General features: G+C 36.8%; 1 protein-coding gene across 1 annotated transcript in view; it reads left to right on the top strand.

Moving 5' to 3' along the window:
- Positions 1 to 591: 591 nt before the first annotated feature.
- ERC2 (ELKS/RAB6-interacting/CAST family member 2) overlaps positions 592 to 19387 on the top strand; it is a gene marked incomplete at both ends in the record, with an annotated part of 332401 nt that continues 313605 nt past the window's right edge. The window contains one exon of the mRNA XM_084269469.1: positions 592 to 1248. Within this exon, the coding sequence (XP_084125595.1) occupies positions 592 to 1248 (657 nt within the window). The remainder of the gene's footprint in view (positions 1249 to 19387) is intronic.

The raw sequence follows: 19387 nt of genomic DNA, 5'->3' as shown, positions 1-19387 counted from the left end.
CATTGTTCTGTCTTAATCTAATATTATTAAACAATATACAGCACTGCTGAATTGCTACTTTTATGCTGCCTTTGTAAAGTTAGTACCTTAGTTTTGGTAGTTCTTATTGTTGACAACAGCTTTTTTTTTTTTTCTTTGTATAGTTCCACAGTCATTTAAGTGCATTAATATACCAGCTGAGATATGTTTTTGGCCTATGTTTGTTTCAACACAACTTCTTAAGTCAAAATGTCAAGATATTTTTCTAGCAAAAAATAAATGGGCAGGTTTGAAAGAAATGGAACTAGTTTGAAAATGTATTTTGAACTAGTCATCCTAAATACAATATGTATAGTAAATTTTCTTTTGAAAGCAATTATTCTAGGAGGCAGGTAACTTTATTTTCTGATATATGATGATTACTTTCCAAGAGGCAAATGTACTTAATTTTGTAATTTTTCTTTTTCAGGTGTCTGACTTCGGAACAGTAGAATTTTGCCTACTGGAAGAATGCAGTGAAACTGCCAATATTTATAGCTGGAATTACAAGTTGAATATTCAACTTTAGTGTTACTAATTTTTTACTAAATAGTACCTCAAAGTAGAAGAAAAATGTATGGAAGTGCAAGAACAATCAGCAACTTAGAAGGAAGTCCCTCCAGATCTCCTCGCCTGCCGAGGTCTCCTCGCCTGGGCCATAGGCGAACAAATAGTGGAGGAGGAGGAGGAACAGGTAAAACGTTATCAATGGAGAACATCCAGTCTCTTAATGCCGCCTATGCAACATCTGGACCAATGTATCTGAGTGACCATGAAGGTGTAGCTTCTACTACTTTCCCAAAGGGCACAATGACTCTTGGAAGGGCTACAAATCGAGCTATGTATGGTGGTCGAGTCACAGCTATGGGGAGCAGTCCTAATATTGCTTCAGCTGGACTTTCGCACACAGATGTCCTTTCTTACACTGATCAGCATGGAGGTCTGACCACATCTTCACACCATCACCACCATCAAGTTCCTTCTATGCTGAGACAGGTTAGAGATAGTACCATGTTAGACCTGCAGGCTCAGCTTAAGGACCTACAGAGGGAGAACGATCTTCTCAGAAAAGAACTAGACATTAAGGACAGCAAACTGGGATCCTCCATGAATAGCATCAAAACTTTCTGGAGTCCTGAGCTAAAGAAAGAGAGAGTATTAAGGAAAGAAGAAGCAGCCAGAATGTCAGTTCTTAAAGAACAAATGAGAGTTTCCCATGAAGAAAATCAGGTAAGTAATTCTGAGAGGTTGCTTTTTTTTTTCTCTTGATCTACTGCTAAGTATTTGATCTATTGCTTACAGCACTGTATTCTATGCTGAAAGAAGTTTGACGTAGCACAAGAATGTCATGTCTTGATCTGGCTGCTAAACAGTAGGAAAGTGCATTAAAAAGAATCTGAATTCAGGTTATTTCTCCTCATGCAGCATTCTTTCACGTTACAGCTGAAGAGAATGATTGCTTGCCACTACCCTTTTTCTTATTTTGGAGATATTTCTCTAGTGCTTTTTTTAGAAACAGTCTAAATGTACTTAGGAACCTTTTCTGAAGAGGTAAATGACACCTGTGCAAAAGCATAAACATCCAGAAGCATTTTTTTGTATGAGCTGTATACGGATTTAGCTGTCCAGCTGAAGTTAAAAGACGATATGATATTAAATCCCCAAATGCAAACTTCTGCAATTCTAAGCTGCAGAATGAAGTTGTGTTTTCAGCAATGTTTAAGACTTGTGTCTTGAGATAAAAGAGCATCTAGTAAACATGTATTTCAAATATTTCTATTCACTACATACATCCCTTTCCCAAAGTTGCAAAAAGATTGGAGTGTTCTAATATGGGTTAATATCTCTGTATGTACGCCTCCAGATCAACTGCTCTTGTCCTTATTAGGGATTTCAAATTGCCAGATGTTAACTGGGAAGACCACGCAGCTTATACGAACAGGTCCAGGAGACAGCTAAAGCAACTGGATGTGAACTTCCTTGTTCAGGTGTTAAGAGAGCTGATGAGGAAAGGTTCCCTCCTACATCTCTTGCTTGTGAACAGAGAAGGTTTTGTGGGGGAAGTGGAGGAAGGTGGTGGTCTTGGCCATAGTGACTATGAAGTAGTGGAATTAAAAATCTTTGAGAGGAGGAAAACTGCCTCCGAAACTTCAGCACTAGAGATGCGGAGAGCAGATTTTGGGATGCTCAGGGAACTGTTTGGTTAAGGTCCACTAGGAAACTGCTTTTGAAGGCTTCAGGGTCCATCAGTACCGGTCACTTTTTAAGTACCACCTTCTAAAAGCACAGGAACAGGCAATTCCAAAACATCAGAAGTCAAATCAGGTGGGGCAGGAGGCTGGCTTGGATGAATAGGGATCATCATCTGGAGCTTAGGTGGAAAGTGTACAGCCAATAGAAACAAGGTCAGGAGGATTAAAGGGGTACTGTTTGCCTTTCTAAGGAGAAAATTTGTGTGGCCAAAGCTGAGTTAGTTGAGGCTACACAATATTGCAGCAGACAATAAAAATGTTGTTTTTTCAAATACATCAAGAGGAGGACCAGAGAGAACATTGATCCACTACTCAGTGAGAAAGGTCACTTCACTAGCAGACATAGACAAAGCAGAGATGTTTAACACCACCTTTGCCTCTGTCTTCAACACAGTTGATGGGCTCTGGGACTCGATATGCCCTGAGGTAAAGGACTATGACTGCGGTAATGATAAACTTTGGGTGATATCTTTGCTCCACCTGGATCCATAGAAGTCTGTGGGCCTTGATGGGATTCATCCCAGGGTACTTGAGGAGCTGGCTATGCCATTGTGAGACCTCTGAATTATTTTTTCAATGGAAACATGGAGAGGTCCCAGTTGGCTGGAACCTGGCAAACATTGAACCCGTTTTCAAGAATGATAAGAAAGAAGATGCTGTAATTACAGGTCTGTCAGTCTCATCTCGGTGCCTGGTAAAATTATGGAGAAAATCTTTACGTGCTTTTAAATAACACCCAGTATGAACAGCGCAGTCATTAGTCACAGCCAACACTGGTTCAGAAGAGGAAGGTCCTGACTATCTAATCTGATTTCCTTTTACAACAGGGTCACCCAGCTGGTTAACCAAGGGAAACCAGTTGATGTTGTGTGGTTTTCTTTAAATTTCAGTTAAGTCTTTCAGTATGGTGTCTCATGGTATCTTGCTGGAAAAAAAGTCCAGCATACAACTAGAGAAAGCCATAACGTGTTGGGTGGGCAATTGGCTGAAGGGCCAGCTCACAGTGTGGTAGTGAATGGGGTTACATCTGGCTAGTGGCCAGTAATTAGTGGAGTTTCACAGGGCTCCATTTTAGGCCCAGTTTTTTGTAACTTTTTCATAAATGATCTGGACACAGGACTAGAAGGTGTCTTAAGTTTGCAGATGACACCAAATTAGGAGGAACTGTGTTGACTCTGAGGGTGGAGAAGCCTTGCAGAGAGAGGTGGGCAATTGTCAACCTCATGAAGTTTAATGAGGACAAGTGCTGGATTTGGCAGCTGGGAAGGAGCAACTTTGGCTACACATACAGGATCAGATGCTGGATTTGGATGTCTTGGTTGACAGCAAGTTAACCATGAGCCAGCAGTGTGCCAAGGCAGCCATTGCCTGCTGGTCTGGGGAGGTGATTGCCCCTCTCTGCACTGTGCCTGTATGGCTTCACCTTGAGCACTGGGCACCATAGTACAAGAAGGACACAAAACTATTGGAGGATGATGAAGGGTCTGGAGAGGAAGTCTTATGAGGAAAGCCTGAAATCCCTGCGTTTGTTGAGCCTGAAGAAAAGGAGACTGAGGGGAGAGCTCATTGTGCCTATGGCAGATGCTGATTGTCTCTCTTTAGTGACCAGTGATAGAATCAAGGGAATGGCATGAAACTGCCACAGGGGAGGTTTAGGTTGGATGTTAGGAAGAGGCTCTTCACTGAGAGAGGGGTTGAGTACTGGAACAGGCCCCCCCCAAGCAAGTAGTCACAGCATTGAAACCTGATTTAGTTCAAAAGTGTCTGGATGATGTGCTCTGACTTGGCTGGTCCTGTGTGGACCTGGAAATTGGACTCAGTGAGCCTTCTGGGACCCTTCCAATTCAGTATGTTCTATGGTTCCATGAAAAAAGCTATAAGGTCAAGCTTTAAGTCTCTGCTGTTTCACAAAGCTATACAGAACAGTGGCACAGAGTAGATCAAAGAAATTTTTATTGCTGTCTCCACGCACTTTTTGGCTGCTGGTCTTATTTAAAGCTGCTCCTTTTTAGACCATCTGTTAACTTTCCCCAGACAGAAACACAATCCTGTGTTTCTCAAGCTAGATTCCCAATCTAAACTTCTGCACTGGCAAGCAGCAACAACTGATTTGGTGGGTTTTTTTCTTTTTTGAATTTATTTGAGTTTGTGATCATCAGTGCTTCTCACCAGACTTGCCAATTATTAGGCACATCATGAACCTAAATATTTATGGAACTAACAAGCTTGATAGCAGTTACTTTAGTGGGAAACTGAGTCTTGATCAGTAGTTCAGTGCACTAAAGTCAGTAATTTTTTAAAATATAATCTATGTATCTAGACTCACAGTAACAGTTTCTGAATAATTACTTATTAGTGCACTTGGATGCTGCTAGAACCAATGTTAGCAAAAACATGTGTGGTGGATGTTCTGCAATTGAAAAGCTTTATTGTTTAGACTTTTAATTGTGATAGTATGTGTCACCTTAGCAGTAGGAGGAATATTCTACTCTGTTCTGGTAGCCTTTCTTAAGGAAATGTCACGTTAATATCTTCTATTGGCATTTTGAATCTGGTATTCAGAGACTGTCACTGCTAAAGTGATTATGTGTGGCTTTTGGTTTGTTTTTTTTTTTTTTTTTTCTCTACAAGCTATTCCCTTGTCTTGAGGGGAAAGTAAATTAGGAACTTGGTTAAGAGTCTTCCCAGTCATTAATTTCATAGAACATTATATCTTTTCAACAAGCATCCTTATTTACTTGTAAGGGTGAACCTAATAAAACAGAAAAAGAATGTATTTTATCCATATACTTAACATAATTCCTTACTTTATAAGAAAATAACAGAAACACTGGTAGCCCAGTATTTCATACAGTGATATCTCTGCTGAACACTCTATGATCCAGCTACAGTTTGTGTTCTCAATATGGTCTGTGAAGATTCGCTGCTTTTCATTTGGTTTTGTACTAGCCTTTAGTTGCTTTTGCTAGGGTTTCCTCTTCCTTGTACTGAAGAAATGTTAAACAGCTGATGTCTGGTTCTGGTCTCAGTGCCACACATGATTTTATAGGACAGCATCATCACAGCCATCCCTCAGCTCATTTTTAAGACGCGACAATCTTAGCATGTATGGCAGTTCATTTAATGAAACTGATGTTTCTTTGGTTCTTCGGATTCGTTTTCAGACTGGTAACTTTTGGTCTCCTCACCTCAAAAAAGCCCCAAAACAACCCAAACCAACAGGTGTAAAAATGGCTATGCATTGGTGTTGTCCTTTTGTTCTGTATGTCTTTTTCCCAACAATTCCCAATGCTCAAATTGTTTTCTATGTGATTTGTTTGTTTTGTTGTTTGTGTTTTATGTTGTGTTTTTTTTTTTTTTTACTGGAGTGTTGAACTAATATTTTAATGGAAATATTTCTCTTAGCTGAAGAATCTCACCAGTGGTTATAATCAGTTTAGATCCCAGCTTGTTATGCACGAAGGTAGGATTATTTTCACTTGTGTACAACTTCACACTTACCTCCCTGAGTTTAATCTGCTAGCCCTTACCTCGTTCTTTCATCTTGTAAAATCCTTCTTTACATTTGGCTTTGGTCTTGACTGCTTTGAACAACCTCATGTGAGGAAAATTAGTCATCTTACTGTTCATCTGGGTTGCCTAGGATATATCAGATAGCACAAAGACCAGCTCTCAGGTTCCATCAAAACTACCCTGTTGGTTTTCTGACTTGACCATGTGTTTCTGCTATTTCCTCTTTTGTAATTAAATATTCATTATGTATGAAAGGACCCTCCCCTTCATGTAATTGTTTCTTAGTTTTCTTGTAAGTATTTGGAGAGGAACTTTTCTGAAGAAATGGCTTTGGAAGTCCAAGCTGGCAGGGTCAGCTGGTTTGTCAGTTGTAATTATCCACATGGCTGTGGTTTGTTTTAAACAACTAATTTAAATGAAAAAGACAAAAGCCTATAACAAAGGGGGCGAAAAAACCTTGTGATCTATCACATCTGCACTAAAAAGTGAGAGATCTGTCCTTATGTGTTTGTGGGTTACTGGTTTACAAAACTTCTTTTCTTAAACAGATGCTTCGTACTAAAACACTAAAATCTATCTTCAGATTGGCTGTGCGTGATGAATGCACAGCCCCTGAATGGGGCTCTTAGTCTTAGCCAACTTTGGTAACTCACAGGGGACTGGAGAAGAGCAAGTCTAACTGCCTGCTCAAAAAAAAAGTTTAATATTTTTATTGTGGTTTCTAGAAAACTATTTTATGAACAATAAAATTACTTGCAAACTCTATTAATTATTTGTAATTTAGTAAAAATTCTAGTAAAATATAAGGAACAGGGAAAACAAAAGACTAATGTTCAATATGAATTTGTGAAGAATAATGTCAATTGAGTCTGATTTTCTTGAATGACAGGAAAACAGGCTTTATACGTAAGGGAAAAACAGTAGTAACATTTGACATTAAGAATACTTTTTATGTTGACTCTAATTTTGATTAGCAAGCTGGTAGGAAGCATGTGAGATGAAATTGCTATTATATGGATGCCTATCTGATTGGAAGACTGTCACAGTGTAATTATCAGTGATTCATGGTGGAATTGGAAAGATGTCTAGTAGCATCTGTCATGTGTTTGAGGCTTTCATCAGTGTTCTGAATGATGGATATGTATTACGCACCCAGATAATGTCAAGCTGGGAGGGTTAGAAACATGCTGGAAAACAGGATTACAAATGAAAACAAATTTGGCGAACTGAAGAAATATCCTGAAAAAGTAGATGTTTCACGAGAAAATTGATAAAAAAATAAAACTTGCAGAAGCAAAACCAGACCCGTAAATATATGGACCGTGACTTGGAAATGACTGACTTCTTTTGAAAATTATTTTACTTTTAAAGATGCATGCTTTGGGCACCTGTTTGATATTAATCGCACAGTTAGTTATCTTTCTAGTCTTTTTTATTCTTTGATGTTTACTCACAGCAGAATTAGTATTGTTCTAGATTGACTGTGTACCTAGGGGCAGAAATGACTCCAAATGTTTGTAACTATTTAAAATGGGTTTTCCATCCTGGAATCATCCATTTGTAATTTCTTAATTGGAGATTTTGCATACTACTTTTCCTCAGATAGAGAGTTATTCTCTCTACTATGAAAGTATTATATAGAAGAGTTAGTTAACATAGAAGGTTTCTAAGGTGAGCAGAAGGCGATGAGGTGGAAAGAACTGGAAGGGCACAAATTATTCAGCAGTATTAATTCCCAGGATAGTTGCCTGTCTCTCTAAAACCCCCAGCTTATATCTATGTGTGGTCCTAAGGCAACATGTTAATGTTTAGTGTTCTGCTACTTTTATGATGTTGCAATAACAGTGAGGTTTACTATGACATTTTAAAAACAAATTGTAAACTGAGTTGCGCAAAATCATGCCCCTTTCCATATTTATAAGTGTAATTAATACTGTGTAATTAATAAAAAATAAACCATTGTATGCAATAACAGTAGCTCTTTTTAAATCCATAACATGGTTATATGTTGTTTTTAATAAATCGTGAGTTTGATCCTTACAGGAAAAACAGGTAATTTTCATTTGCTTAATGTGAAAACATGTTATAAATTTTGATCTCCCTTTGAAGTTTAGTTCCTGTCCTGATAGTAGAGGAGTTTTGCTTCTGATTGAGTTGAAGAGAAAGGATAAAAAGGCTAGTGAACAGTTCCTCTGAGAGGCTTTTAGTTTCCAATACTATTTTCTATCTCTAGCAGCAGGAATATCTCAGAGATGGTGCAATTAACAGAACAGAGCTGATAAAACAATCAGTAGATAAGGCTATGCCTATTCATGAGGTCAGAACTACAAGTAGCTACTCAGTGTTATTTCACGTGCTGCTCTTTTTCACTTTGATTCATGAGAAGTATAGAAGTAGAACAATAAAAGAAAATACACTAAGAAATATTCCGAAATAGTGTTTCCCTTCTTTGTAATAAACTGTGCCTAGTGAAACGTTGACCAGGCTAATGTATACTTTCTTAAAAAACCCAACACAGAACAAAAAACCCCAACCAAATTACTCCCCTAAATCGAACCAAACATACCGTGTGCTTATTTGGTGTTCTGATGCATTGCATATCACATCAAGTATGTTCTTTTGGTCACCTTGTAGAAGACAAGTCAGAAAGCAAGGGCTGTAGCTTTACAAGGTTGTCAGGGAATTAGAAGAGCTAAAAATTAAATTAAGAAAATATGTATTATTTATACAGAATACTCAAAGGATATTTAGTTGGAAAATATTTTGTATTAATATAACAATAATTGTATTAACATCTTACATGTACTCACCTTTAAAGGAATACACAGTTTTTTAACTGTACTCAATGGTTTCCATGGCTGGGATCAATTCTGCCTGCTTCCAAACCAGAGAGTTCATTGTTTTAGACCTTCTTGGCACTGTCTAAATGCAAATAAAAGTTGAAGATCTGTTACATCCTCACTCTGTCCGTCAGCTTCTGAGGCTATTTTTTTTTTTTTTTTTTTTGGAAGATACCTTGTTTATGCCCAATGAAATTCTGGACGTTTCTAATGGAATGTGTAGGGAGTTACCAGGAACTGGGTCTTCAGTTTGAGTTCCCAAATAGGTATTTTATTCCTTACTAGGGATCAAAGTAAACATGTGACTAGAGGTCCTGAGAAAGTGCTACCTTTCAGCTTGTCTCATTTGCTCTGTGCAAATGTGTGCCATGCCACAGATCGTGAAGTCTATTGTGAATGTTTATGAAGTACAAGGTTACACTCAAAAGGTAAGCTAGGAACCTGAGGAATAGAAACATTTTGTTCATGTTTTACTGTGCTCCCTGAGATATGTTACTACATTTTGAACTTGGTTTTTTACAAGAAAAAACAACTTAAAATTTTAGTTGAAAATACTTTAATATAGTATTTATCACCAGTAAAAGTCTATTCTAAGGTATTTTAAAGGCAGTAGGTTTAGCATATTCATTTGCTTTGTTTTCTGTTTTTCACTCTACTGTTGCTTCCTGCTTTCTTCATTTTTTTAAAAAAATATACTTCTTTGTTGAGCTGCATGCATGCTTTTTGATTTTAACTTTATTTTGGATGTTTTCATTGTTTTCTTCATTTAAATTCATGTACACTAATGGGAATCTAGGTAAGTGCAAACTATTTCTTTACTTTTTTTTTTGAGATGTTGTTCAAGCATTTAAATGTGTGAAATAAATTAAACATTCTTTATAGAGCAGAATGTATTATCTGAAGATACAATGAAATCGAAGTACATGAGTAATTTTTTCTTTAATTTGAAAATAAAGATTTCGGTCAAATGGGAAGAGGCTGAAATCAGAAGATACTTCTGCTGAGGAATGATGGTATATAGGTGATGTGAAGCAGAAGGAACAAGCCATGCCAGAAGGTGTGTGGTGGCTTTTTATGCTGCTGTTACTGATAATGAGGAAAGGCTACTATGTCTGTAGTAGGGAGTGGAAAGAGTGATGAGGCTAGATGTAATTCTGTAGGTATCTAAGGAAATTTTGAGGATGCAATAACCCAAAAGTGTTTAAACATGACTGAGCAATGTAAGTTGTTCTAACTTTTTTTTTACCATGGGGTTTTTGAATCTGAAGAAGCTTGGTAAGTACTGACCTAGAAAAAAACAAGGATAAGGTCTCCCTTTCCCTGTAAGTGTGCAAGTATTTGCTTAGTCTTGACTGAAGCTTTTTCGTGGTGTTCTGGGTTAGATAATGCACATACATAGTAGAAACTAATGCTTTATGCTGTATGAAAATTATATCACATTTTAGTGATGATTTAGAAAGGATAGTAATATCCTTTTCTGCATTTTTGAGTGTTAAAGATTTGAGGAAAGTAAACATTGATGCTATATTCTGTGCCTCCTAGTATTTGATGAAGATGAAGAGCGTGGATTTAGTCTCTAGCATGTGCTGTATATAACTGTCAGCTGCAGGAGCACATTATTATATTTTAATTACTTTATTCATCATGTTAGAAATTAAAAGTAGTTGAAAAAATTATTTAGTCTTAATAAGAGCAGAATACCTCCTTTAGTTCAGTTACTTTTTTGTTGATTTTCCTTTTTTTAATGCAGAATACAAGTCATTCTTAATTATGCCAAAGTGCTAGCATTAAAAAAAAAAAAGTTATTTCAATTGCGTTTTGAAGTCTTATAATGATGGTCTCAGTGAATGTTCTTTATAAAGAATCATAAGGAAAGACCAGTAATGCTTTAAGGAAAGATAGATTGGCTCCATAGCAGAAACATCCTTCAAATAAAAGGTATTTGAAACTGTGTAATGCTGTATGAATCAGACTTGTGATATCATCAGTTCTGAACATCTTCATATCCTTAACTAACATTTGATGGTACATCCCTGAGATGCTACAGAGTGTGCTGCTGCTTATGCTGTAGGGTTTTTGTCCTGTAACGGTGATCATTATCTGCATAAAATGTAAAACTGAAGTATTGCATGAGGGGTTTTCTGAAAGACTAGGTTTATTAGTTGATGCTTTAGCTGAATTTAGTAACTTCATCCTGTTTGTGAGACTTCACTTGCAGTATCCATTTGAAATTGCATTCTATGTTCCCCATTGTGATGTTTTTGAAGTACGGTTCTGCTGTTCGACAGTGTTTCTTGTGCTGCTGTGTGGTCAACATACCCTATCAGAATCCTGGCATAAAGTATCAGAGATGACTGGTTCAAAAAATACAGATCTAGGCAGGGAACAGGATCCTCAGTTCAAGCATGGCAGCTGCTGCTTTTTGGCAGCACCTGCCTTAAATTAAGGATTGGTCCTGAGTAGGCATTTTAGAAGGATGCTTTATGCTGTCAGAATGATGTAAAGGAGATAGGGAGAGACATAATGCCTTTGTACATGAGGCATTTTAAGTTTCATTATTATTGGGAGGTATTGGATGATGCCGGAAATCATTTTGAAAGCAAGGCTTGCAAAACACAAGTAGTCTCCTGAAGACCTTAACTAAACGTCTAATTTCATGAATAATACAGTTTCTCACAGATATCATAGATAATACATCAAACACAATCCTGACTGAATTTTTTCCACTGATGGCAATAGTGCCTGCAGTTTGTGGGGTGTTTTTTTAAAGATATTTTTATTTTTCTCTTAGCTTCTGTTAACTGTTTTCCTTCCTGCCTTTAAACTTTGAGGTCTTAGAGTTTTAAAAAAAAAGTGCTGGAAATAACTCTTCCGAATTTTCCATAATCTAAATTGGGGTGGGGAAGAAGTAATTCTGTTCTCATTATACATTTGTAGTCTTTACTGTTTCAGAGATTCTTTTTCATTATGGTCCTTTCGGTCCTTTCATCTTGAATTTCCTGAGAGCTGTATCTACTTCATCTACTAGGCAGTCAATACTGCCATATTCTATTAGCCTGCAGTAGGGAAATCCAGCCTCTAGGCTATTTCTGAACAACACAACCCTTTTGGCTGTGCTGCAAAGCATTATTTTTATATGTTACATAATTTAAAGATAAACTTGCATGACACTTCTTAGAGTTTCTCTTTTGTTATGTTTCTGAATTCATAAGATACATTTCTGATTGGGGGAAATTTATGATGGTGACTTAACCTGGTTGGTCACTGATTCAATTCTCTTCTGAATTTTTATATATCTGGGAGTTACAATTTGTTAATGTGACTAGCATTCCATACTATAGAACTGTGTATTTCCCTGGTGCCAGTCCATCAGTTATAAAAGCTGACAGTTTCAAGATATGATTTACTACATGAATTTATTGCTAGAATATCTGTCATTTGAGTTAGTAAAGTATCTGGCATTCAGGAGCCTTTGGTATATTTTACAGAAGATAACTTTGGTTCAAATTGGTTTGCCTGTAGCAGGAGAAAATAACTCTTTTGAATTTAATAATTTTAGAATACTTGGCCTGTGGGATGGGGAAATCATATTTACTATTTGAATTTCCTTAGGCATCTGCCACAGTGTAGTTATTGCTCTTACTCTTGGTGTTTGAAGATGATATAGAAAGCTAATAAAATACATGTGAAAAGGCGACAGTAGATTTCATGTGAAGTGCTCTTTGAACCCTGAAGGGAAAAGAATAAATGATGCTTTTGCCAAAAGCAAAATCCTGAGGCAAAGCAATGTAAATATTTCAGTGTTAGAGACTTGGAGAATTCTGAGGTCTTGTAAGGTAATCTCTATTCCAGTTCCATCTATAATTGAGTGAGATGGTGAGGTCTCCACCACATCATGTTTCTGTAGAAGAAAAGCAAAGGTCAGCAGAAACCAGAGAAAAAGCATAACACATATTGGGATGCAGCTTCAGAGGAGCAGCAAGCCCTGAAACAAGGTCTGCTTTTTTCACAGACTAAAATTTTCTATTTAATCAACTACATTATTACACTGTGGAATCTGTGTTTAAATTGAAATAAAAACAACACGGAGGCGGGGGGTTACGTTCTGAAAATTAAATGCTTCCTATGTGTTTTGCTTTGAAGGGTGTAAACTGATGTATAGCTTTTCTGAAGTTTTTCCTATAAAACTCATGTTGAGAAAGACGTTGTGTTGTATGCTGGTTTAAGTTCTATTAGGAAGTTTCTGATAAACTTAAAATACTTTTCATAGTTTTTAACCATTGATTAACCATACTGCTTAGACAGCCACCCTTTTGTGGATAAAATGTGTTATTTTAATTTTATATTATTATTCTAATATGTTTGTTCTATTTATAACATACTTACATATTCCTAGTCTGGTTGAAAAGGGGAAATAAATGAGTTGCCAAATTGCGTGTGTGAATAATCTAGTACTTTCCTTATGCTAGAGAGAGTTTTGTCTCCCTTGTAGAGTTAAGGAAGGGAGGTGGGAACTACAGAGTAGAAATCACACAAATTGCGTAGGAAAGCAAAACTGAGTATTCTTCATCCTGTTCAAGCAGTACATCCCCTGAAGAGGGAGAGCTGTCAGAATGAGAATTTGATGAACAATTAGACAAGAATGCTCATGATAGGCTTTTCCGTCTGAAATCACTGCATTATCCTGATTTCAGAACTGCAGAATGAAAAGAAGTTCTGGTCTGGCAAAGTTAACAAAAAAACCTGCTAAATAATATTTTAGAGAATAGTTTGTTTACTTAAGTATATTGATATAACCATAAAAGATAATTGAAGCAACTGGTAACAAATATTCTAGGTTAAATAGGCCATTGTCCTTTTCAGAACTCAGGTCTTGTATAAAGCAGCGCTTCTGTGTGTAGAGAAGTGCTGCCATAGGTGGCTAAGCAGCATAGTATGGGAATATTAAAGGATTTTACAAATCTATGAGGAAACAAAGTTATCTTTAGGAATGTATTTTTACGTATTAGTTTCAACTAGAAAGTCTTTGTTTTGTTACAGTGGTCTCAAAGTGGTAACTTGATCCAGTTAGAAACTGTATGTGAAACCTGGTGGTTCCAAAATCTTTTCTAGGTGTGCGTTTCCCAGTTGTGTCCAATTGAGTAATATTCTTTCCAAATATGCAAGGTGGAGTCTATTCTTTGATGTGCTTGAACTAAGATCTTGGAATAACTTGTGGGTAAAATATATTTAAGAAATTGGTTCCAGACTATTTAACTTAACACAATGTTTTTGACCACAATTTGCCAAAAAAATTCTTATTTTGGTTACTTTAGCACATATCAACTAAAAAAATAAAATAGTAGTAGTCTGGAAACAAGAAGGCATCTTTGGCTTACACCAAATTAGTCCTGACTTGTGTAGCTATTCTGTGTGGGTGTTTTCTCCCCTGCTTTTCTACTGCCCCAAATCTTCTTTCTCTGCGTTTGCTGCATGCATCTACCAGCTTTGGAGAATGGCATTCTTGTCCAGATGTTATTGTTTATTTCAGGTTACTTTTTCAGTCCTCCTGTGGGTGCTAGATAACTTAAAAATTTTTGAGACTCAGCATTATATGTGGGTTTTTTTTTTTTTTTAAAAAATACCATCACGTGCAGAATTTCCATCTTTGACCAAGGTTTACTCTTACTAGCTTTCAGGGCATTCTTTTATCTTTTGGACATCAATTATGAATGTGTGATCCAGCTTGTAGAGTTTTGTTTAGAAAATTTATTTCCAATTCTACTTCTTGTGGGTACTGGCACACACATATTCCCACTATTTTAATATCCAAACCTGAGAGATTATCTACTTTAATAAATGTGTGTCTCCTGATCTTTGCCATAACATCCTTTTTCTGCAGGACTTTGCAGCTTAGTGGGGAGGGGTCATGGAGCACTTGCAAAGTCGCTTTATTTTTCTGCTGACCAACAATCTTGACAGTTCTAATGCTTTTCCCACTAAATGTCATTAGAATTTGTATGTCTGCACATGTTACATTAGCAACAAAACACGTGGGTTTCTTTCCCTGAGTTAATTTTCAGCTCGATCCCTTTCCTGGCTGCTCGCACTGAGTCATGCTGGTGAAAAGCAAGTAGAGGGCTGAGTGGCCAAGAGTAGGAGATGAAGGTGGGATCTTGAATTCTGGCAGCCGCTCAAATGCTGCTGGAGGCTTGACTGCTTTTTGCACTTAACTTTCTTGAAAGAGTTCTTGAGTAACTGTACTATACTGCAGTCTTTGTTTCAGACATACCTCAATGGATAGTGAGAATAATATTTAGACTGCTTTAGGCATTTCATACTTGCATATTTCCATGGTGAGAAAATGGTGAATACTGATACATTTTGATTGTGGTGTACAACGTGCTTTGCCATCGAGTTACACTACTGACCTGCCAAAGAGAATGTATTATAGCTCTGATGTGGTCTTTGGTGTCTGCCCTGTACACTTAATTTTCAAATGTCTCTAATTTTTTTATTCTATCATGATATAATCTGAAGGGTTAGTTTTTTTCAGTGACATGATTAAGATGGGTCTTTTATGATTCTTTCTACCATGGGAATGTTTGGGATTTCTTTTTTTTTTCTTTATAATCCTGGCTTAATAGTGTCTACAAAAAATTTAATTCTTTCAGCTTTGAAGGCTTATTTTCTTCATATGTTGTTTTCTAGAACTAAGTTATCATCTGTTTTCAATAGTTACCTTAACAGATGAGAAATTTTAACGTGTGCAGAAACAGTTTTTAATGAAAAATTTAGTAGTACGTACATTACAAAGTATGTGCCGCCTTCTCATGTATGCTGAATTTTTACTAGATGGTATAAAATTCTGGAGAACATAACAGGGTTTGCTGCTGTTCTTTTTTAATTCAGCACACAAGGCTACTGGGAGGATTATGTGTGATTAAGAAGAATGAGTCAATTTGTATAACTCTTATTTATACCATTTACAGATCTTGCACATACAGTGTTATCCTGCCCTTTCCTGTTTTGCTGTTCAGCTGTGACTATGCATTTTCTTTGACTCTTAAACATGAAGTCTGCAGAATCTTCAGGCAGTAATACTGCACTCATGAGCGTGGCTGCTCACCCAATTTTCTCAGACTGACAAGTTCAGGCATATAAATACCAAAATGATAACTGTTTCTGCCAGGCATCAGTTCCACCTGAGGCAAGAAAAAGCTCACAGGTAAGGACCTGTGGAAAAAACGCGAGGTTTCCGTTTCCCCAGACACTTGCTCTTCCCCTTCCTTGTAGAACTGTGCTCCATGAATAAGTACATGGAGCTGGACTGCCGTACTGCAGGATCAGTTAACAGAAACACTCAGAAGTGTTTTCTTAGGAGCTGTTGTAGCTCAGCAGTGCTCAGCTATAAAACATGCACAGTTCTCTTCCCAATCAGGTTGAAGATGCAGCTATTGCAGACTTAATGTGTTTCCGGTTTTCATGGCTGCATGAGGTCATTTTCTAAGAGTCCAGCAAGTTTATTTAACAAACAGTGGCAACATGAGTGAATATAAATTAAAATATATACTTGAAATGTCAAATTAGTGTGGCCATAAGAAGTAAATTTGGAAATGCTTCCCACAAATGAGCTACTGTTACCCTTTTTGGCTCTCTCTTTAGACACTGAGACATAAGTGGTTGGAAGAATAGACCATATGTTGAAATTTTCAATATGCTGATAGAAAAGGCATGTTTTGCTTTTTTTTTTTTTTTTTTTTTTGGTCTTAATCAGATAAAGGCTATTTTTCTTTTGACTAACCCTTCAGTCATGCCTGAGCATAATTACCGTTCCCAATGATAATTCCATTAATATCAGTAAACATACAAAAGGTCTGGAATAGCTGCTGCTTTGGTGGATGCAAAACTTTTTTGCATCCTTTACAGCATCTCTGTTTATTTTCATGGTTAGTTGCTGTGTTTGGTAAGCTGAAACATGAATATGTTAATAGAGTGTGATGTATAATTCTTTGCAATGAAATGGACCCAAATAATAATATATGTCATCTAATACTCTTCAGAATGTCATGAAGTGTTAACTGAAACCTAGTTTTACATTGGCGATTTTGACTCTTAGGTACCTACAATGCTCTTTGTTTCTATTAGATAGTTGACAGCCTTTGGCAATTCCAGGTTCCTTCTTTGTGAGACTAAAAATATCTTGGCACACAAAAGTAGTTTGAAGACTGCTGCTTCCTTTATTGAGGAAACTAACAATCTGTGGTATTTTGTTGTTTTTTTGCTTCGATTCCCTCCATCCTGTCTGTGTAACAGACCACGTTTGTTTTCTAAACTGTTATGAGATGGAAGATCTTGTTTTGTTGTAACTTATTAGTGTCCTTGCACAAAATTTTAAAGTCTTTACAGTGATTTGTGCTTGAGCAGTTGCTGTATCAAACAGTTACAGAAAGTGAATATGGGTTGGTTTTGGTTTTTTTTCCTAGAAGAAAATGCAGATCTATTCTCTTTGGAACTGAACAAGTATGCAAGGCAGCATCCACATCATGAAATGTGCAGATCTAAAATCATCTTCCTTACTAGAAACCAGTGAACTTTGGAGCAGTGATGACACTGAATATGTAGTCAGGCCCATGACATCCTCTAAAGGAGCCTGTAAAATGAACAGTTTCTCTGGAGTTAAACTTGTTGATAACAACAGCATCTGCAGAATTTTGCGTCTGGTAATGCAAACATTTTTACATCTCCTTTGAATCTGACATAATAGAATAGATCTGAACTAAATTCCTAAAAAGCATATATTGAAGTTAGGATATAACTTAATCCAAAGTTACTGTGTTGGTTATTTCCAGGTTTACATTTGGAAGTAACTGGAGTATTTTAAAGATGATTCCATCTGTGCTTAGGAAAACAAAAAAGCTGTAGATAAGCACTCTCTATAAAGACATACCAAACTTCTATTCACAACCCTGCCACTGTATTTTTATTTTTTAAAATGAGAATGTAAAGATTTTACTAAGTGCTCTTTGAAATTTACATGCTATTTCTGAGAAAAGTTTGAATTAATGATCTAAAGCTATAAACTTCCAGTATTCTTCTGACTGTTAATTTAACAGAGAAAACCGGAAAGGATTTAAAGCTGCTGCTTTGTTACTACAACTTTCTACCTGTGCATACAGGTGTAGAGTTTTATAGAATAAAACTAATATAGCAAAATGAAAACAACGTGAGAAAAATTGTCTGTGCTTATACATGGTACATTCATGAGTCACTGAACTGGAAAACTTGAACCTCTTTCTGAAGCGCAGTTGAAATGTTATTCATAAGAACAAGAAGAACAAGAAAAACAACCAAAAACTCGTGGGGAGAGTAAATTTTATTGCTCAGTATGGAGGGATTTCTTGGCCTACCTCCTGGCAGAGTCTGAAATAATAAGATATATTCAAACAAATCATATTTAAAAAACAAAACTACTGTTAGTGTTTTGTCAGTGGACTGATGGGATAATAGAACAGAAACAGCCAGAACTGCTTTTTCAGGATTTGGTATGAACTCAGAGGTTGTCCTTAGCTCTTAGCTGTTTTCTTCAGTGCCATATATTTATACCACTTGTTTCTTGTGTTATCTGATTTTTTTATCCAATGTGTCTTCTGGCAAATCAGTTAAGCAGTCAGATTTGTGAGAGATTAACTCAGATTGCTAAAATCATGTTATTGATGACTTCTTAATGTTGTAGATTCTATGGGAAGCGCTGTAGTTAAGTAAAAAGCTAGTTACAAGTAAATGTAGCACCACAGCTGACCTCAGTACAAGTGCAGGGAAAGCTAGTGAAGACACACAGTGATGAAAAGAAACTTGATATCCTAAATGCCTAGTTTGTACTTTCACGGAGATGCCAAGAAAGCATACTTGTCTTGATTAATGCCAACCTTGGGGGTACTGGAGACACAAGCAAATTCTAGGCTCACCTGAGGGGACTATTAATTAGTGCTAGTACACCTACTGTTCTGTCTTGAGTACTTAATTGCTTTAGCCTAGATGAGAATGGTGATTCATAAAAGAGAATTTAATGACTGTATTAGAAAAATGGTTGTGAATATGAACATAAATTAATCCCAAGAGTAATCTCCTCTATAACATGAAATAGGGAAAGTTTCTGTAAATTTAGCTTTATAGTTCATGTACTGATTAAACTTTATTTTTTCAACATATTAATGCAGTTTAGTTTATTGTTTTAAAATGCATAACTAACTTCTTCCAACACATTAGAATAATATTACAATGTTCATTTGGGTGCATTGTTAGGTGGAGAAAAGTGTTTCTATTTGGGTCAAATGCCATGGTCCCAACTAGTTTCTATTGGGTGAGTTCAGGTCGACTGATAAGAAATTTTATCACTTCTCCTTTTATTGTCTTCCAGCTGCCAACTTTGCTGTGCATGCATGTGCACGTGCATGCTTGGCTGCTTTGCTGGTGTCTCTCCTCATGGAGAGATGTTGCATTGGCAAAGGCACAGCGCATGGTGGGTAAGAGCCCAGAGCTTACAGCTGCTGACACTGCTCTGCTACTGGAGTGTGACCAGGCTGATGTTTTGCCAGCAGCTGAATGTCAGCTGAGGGTTTGTGTTATTTGTGAAGGTGGTTTCACAAGGAAGGAATGCATTTTGCCTGCCTCGATTTGAGATATTCTGGATGTTGCAGAGGCATGGTGGAAAGGAGGTGATACCTTACCATGAGAATTGTTGGTATAGGACCCATCTGAAATGCAGAAAATACTGAATGGCTC

Source organism: Gallinula chloropus (assembly GCF_964237585.1).
Source record: "Gallinula chloropus genome assembly, chromosome: 12".
Taxonomy (NCBI): Eukaryota; Metazoa; Chordata; class Aves; order Gruiformes; family Rallidae; genus Gallinula; species Gallinula chloropus.
The sequence above is the reverse complement of the archived record's forward strand: the minus strand, read 5'-3'. Positions and strand labels throughout refer to the sequence as shown.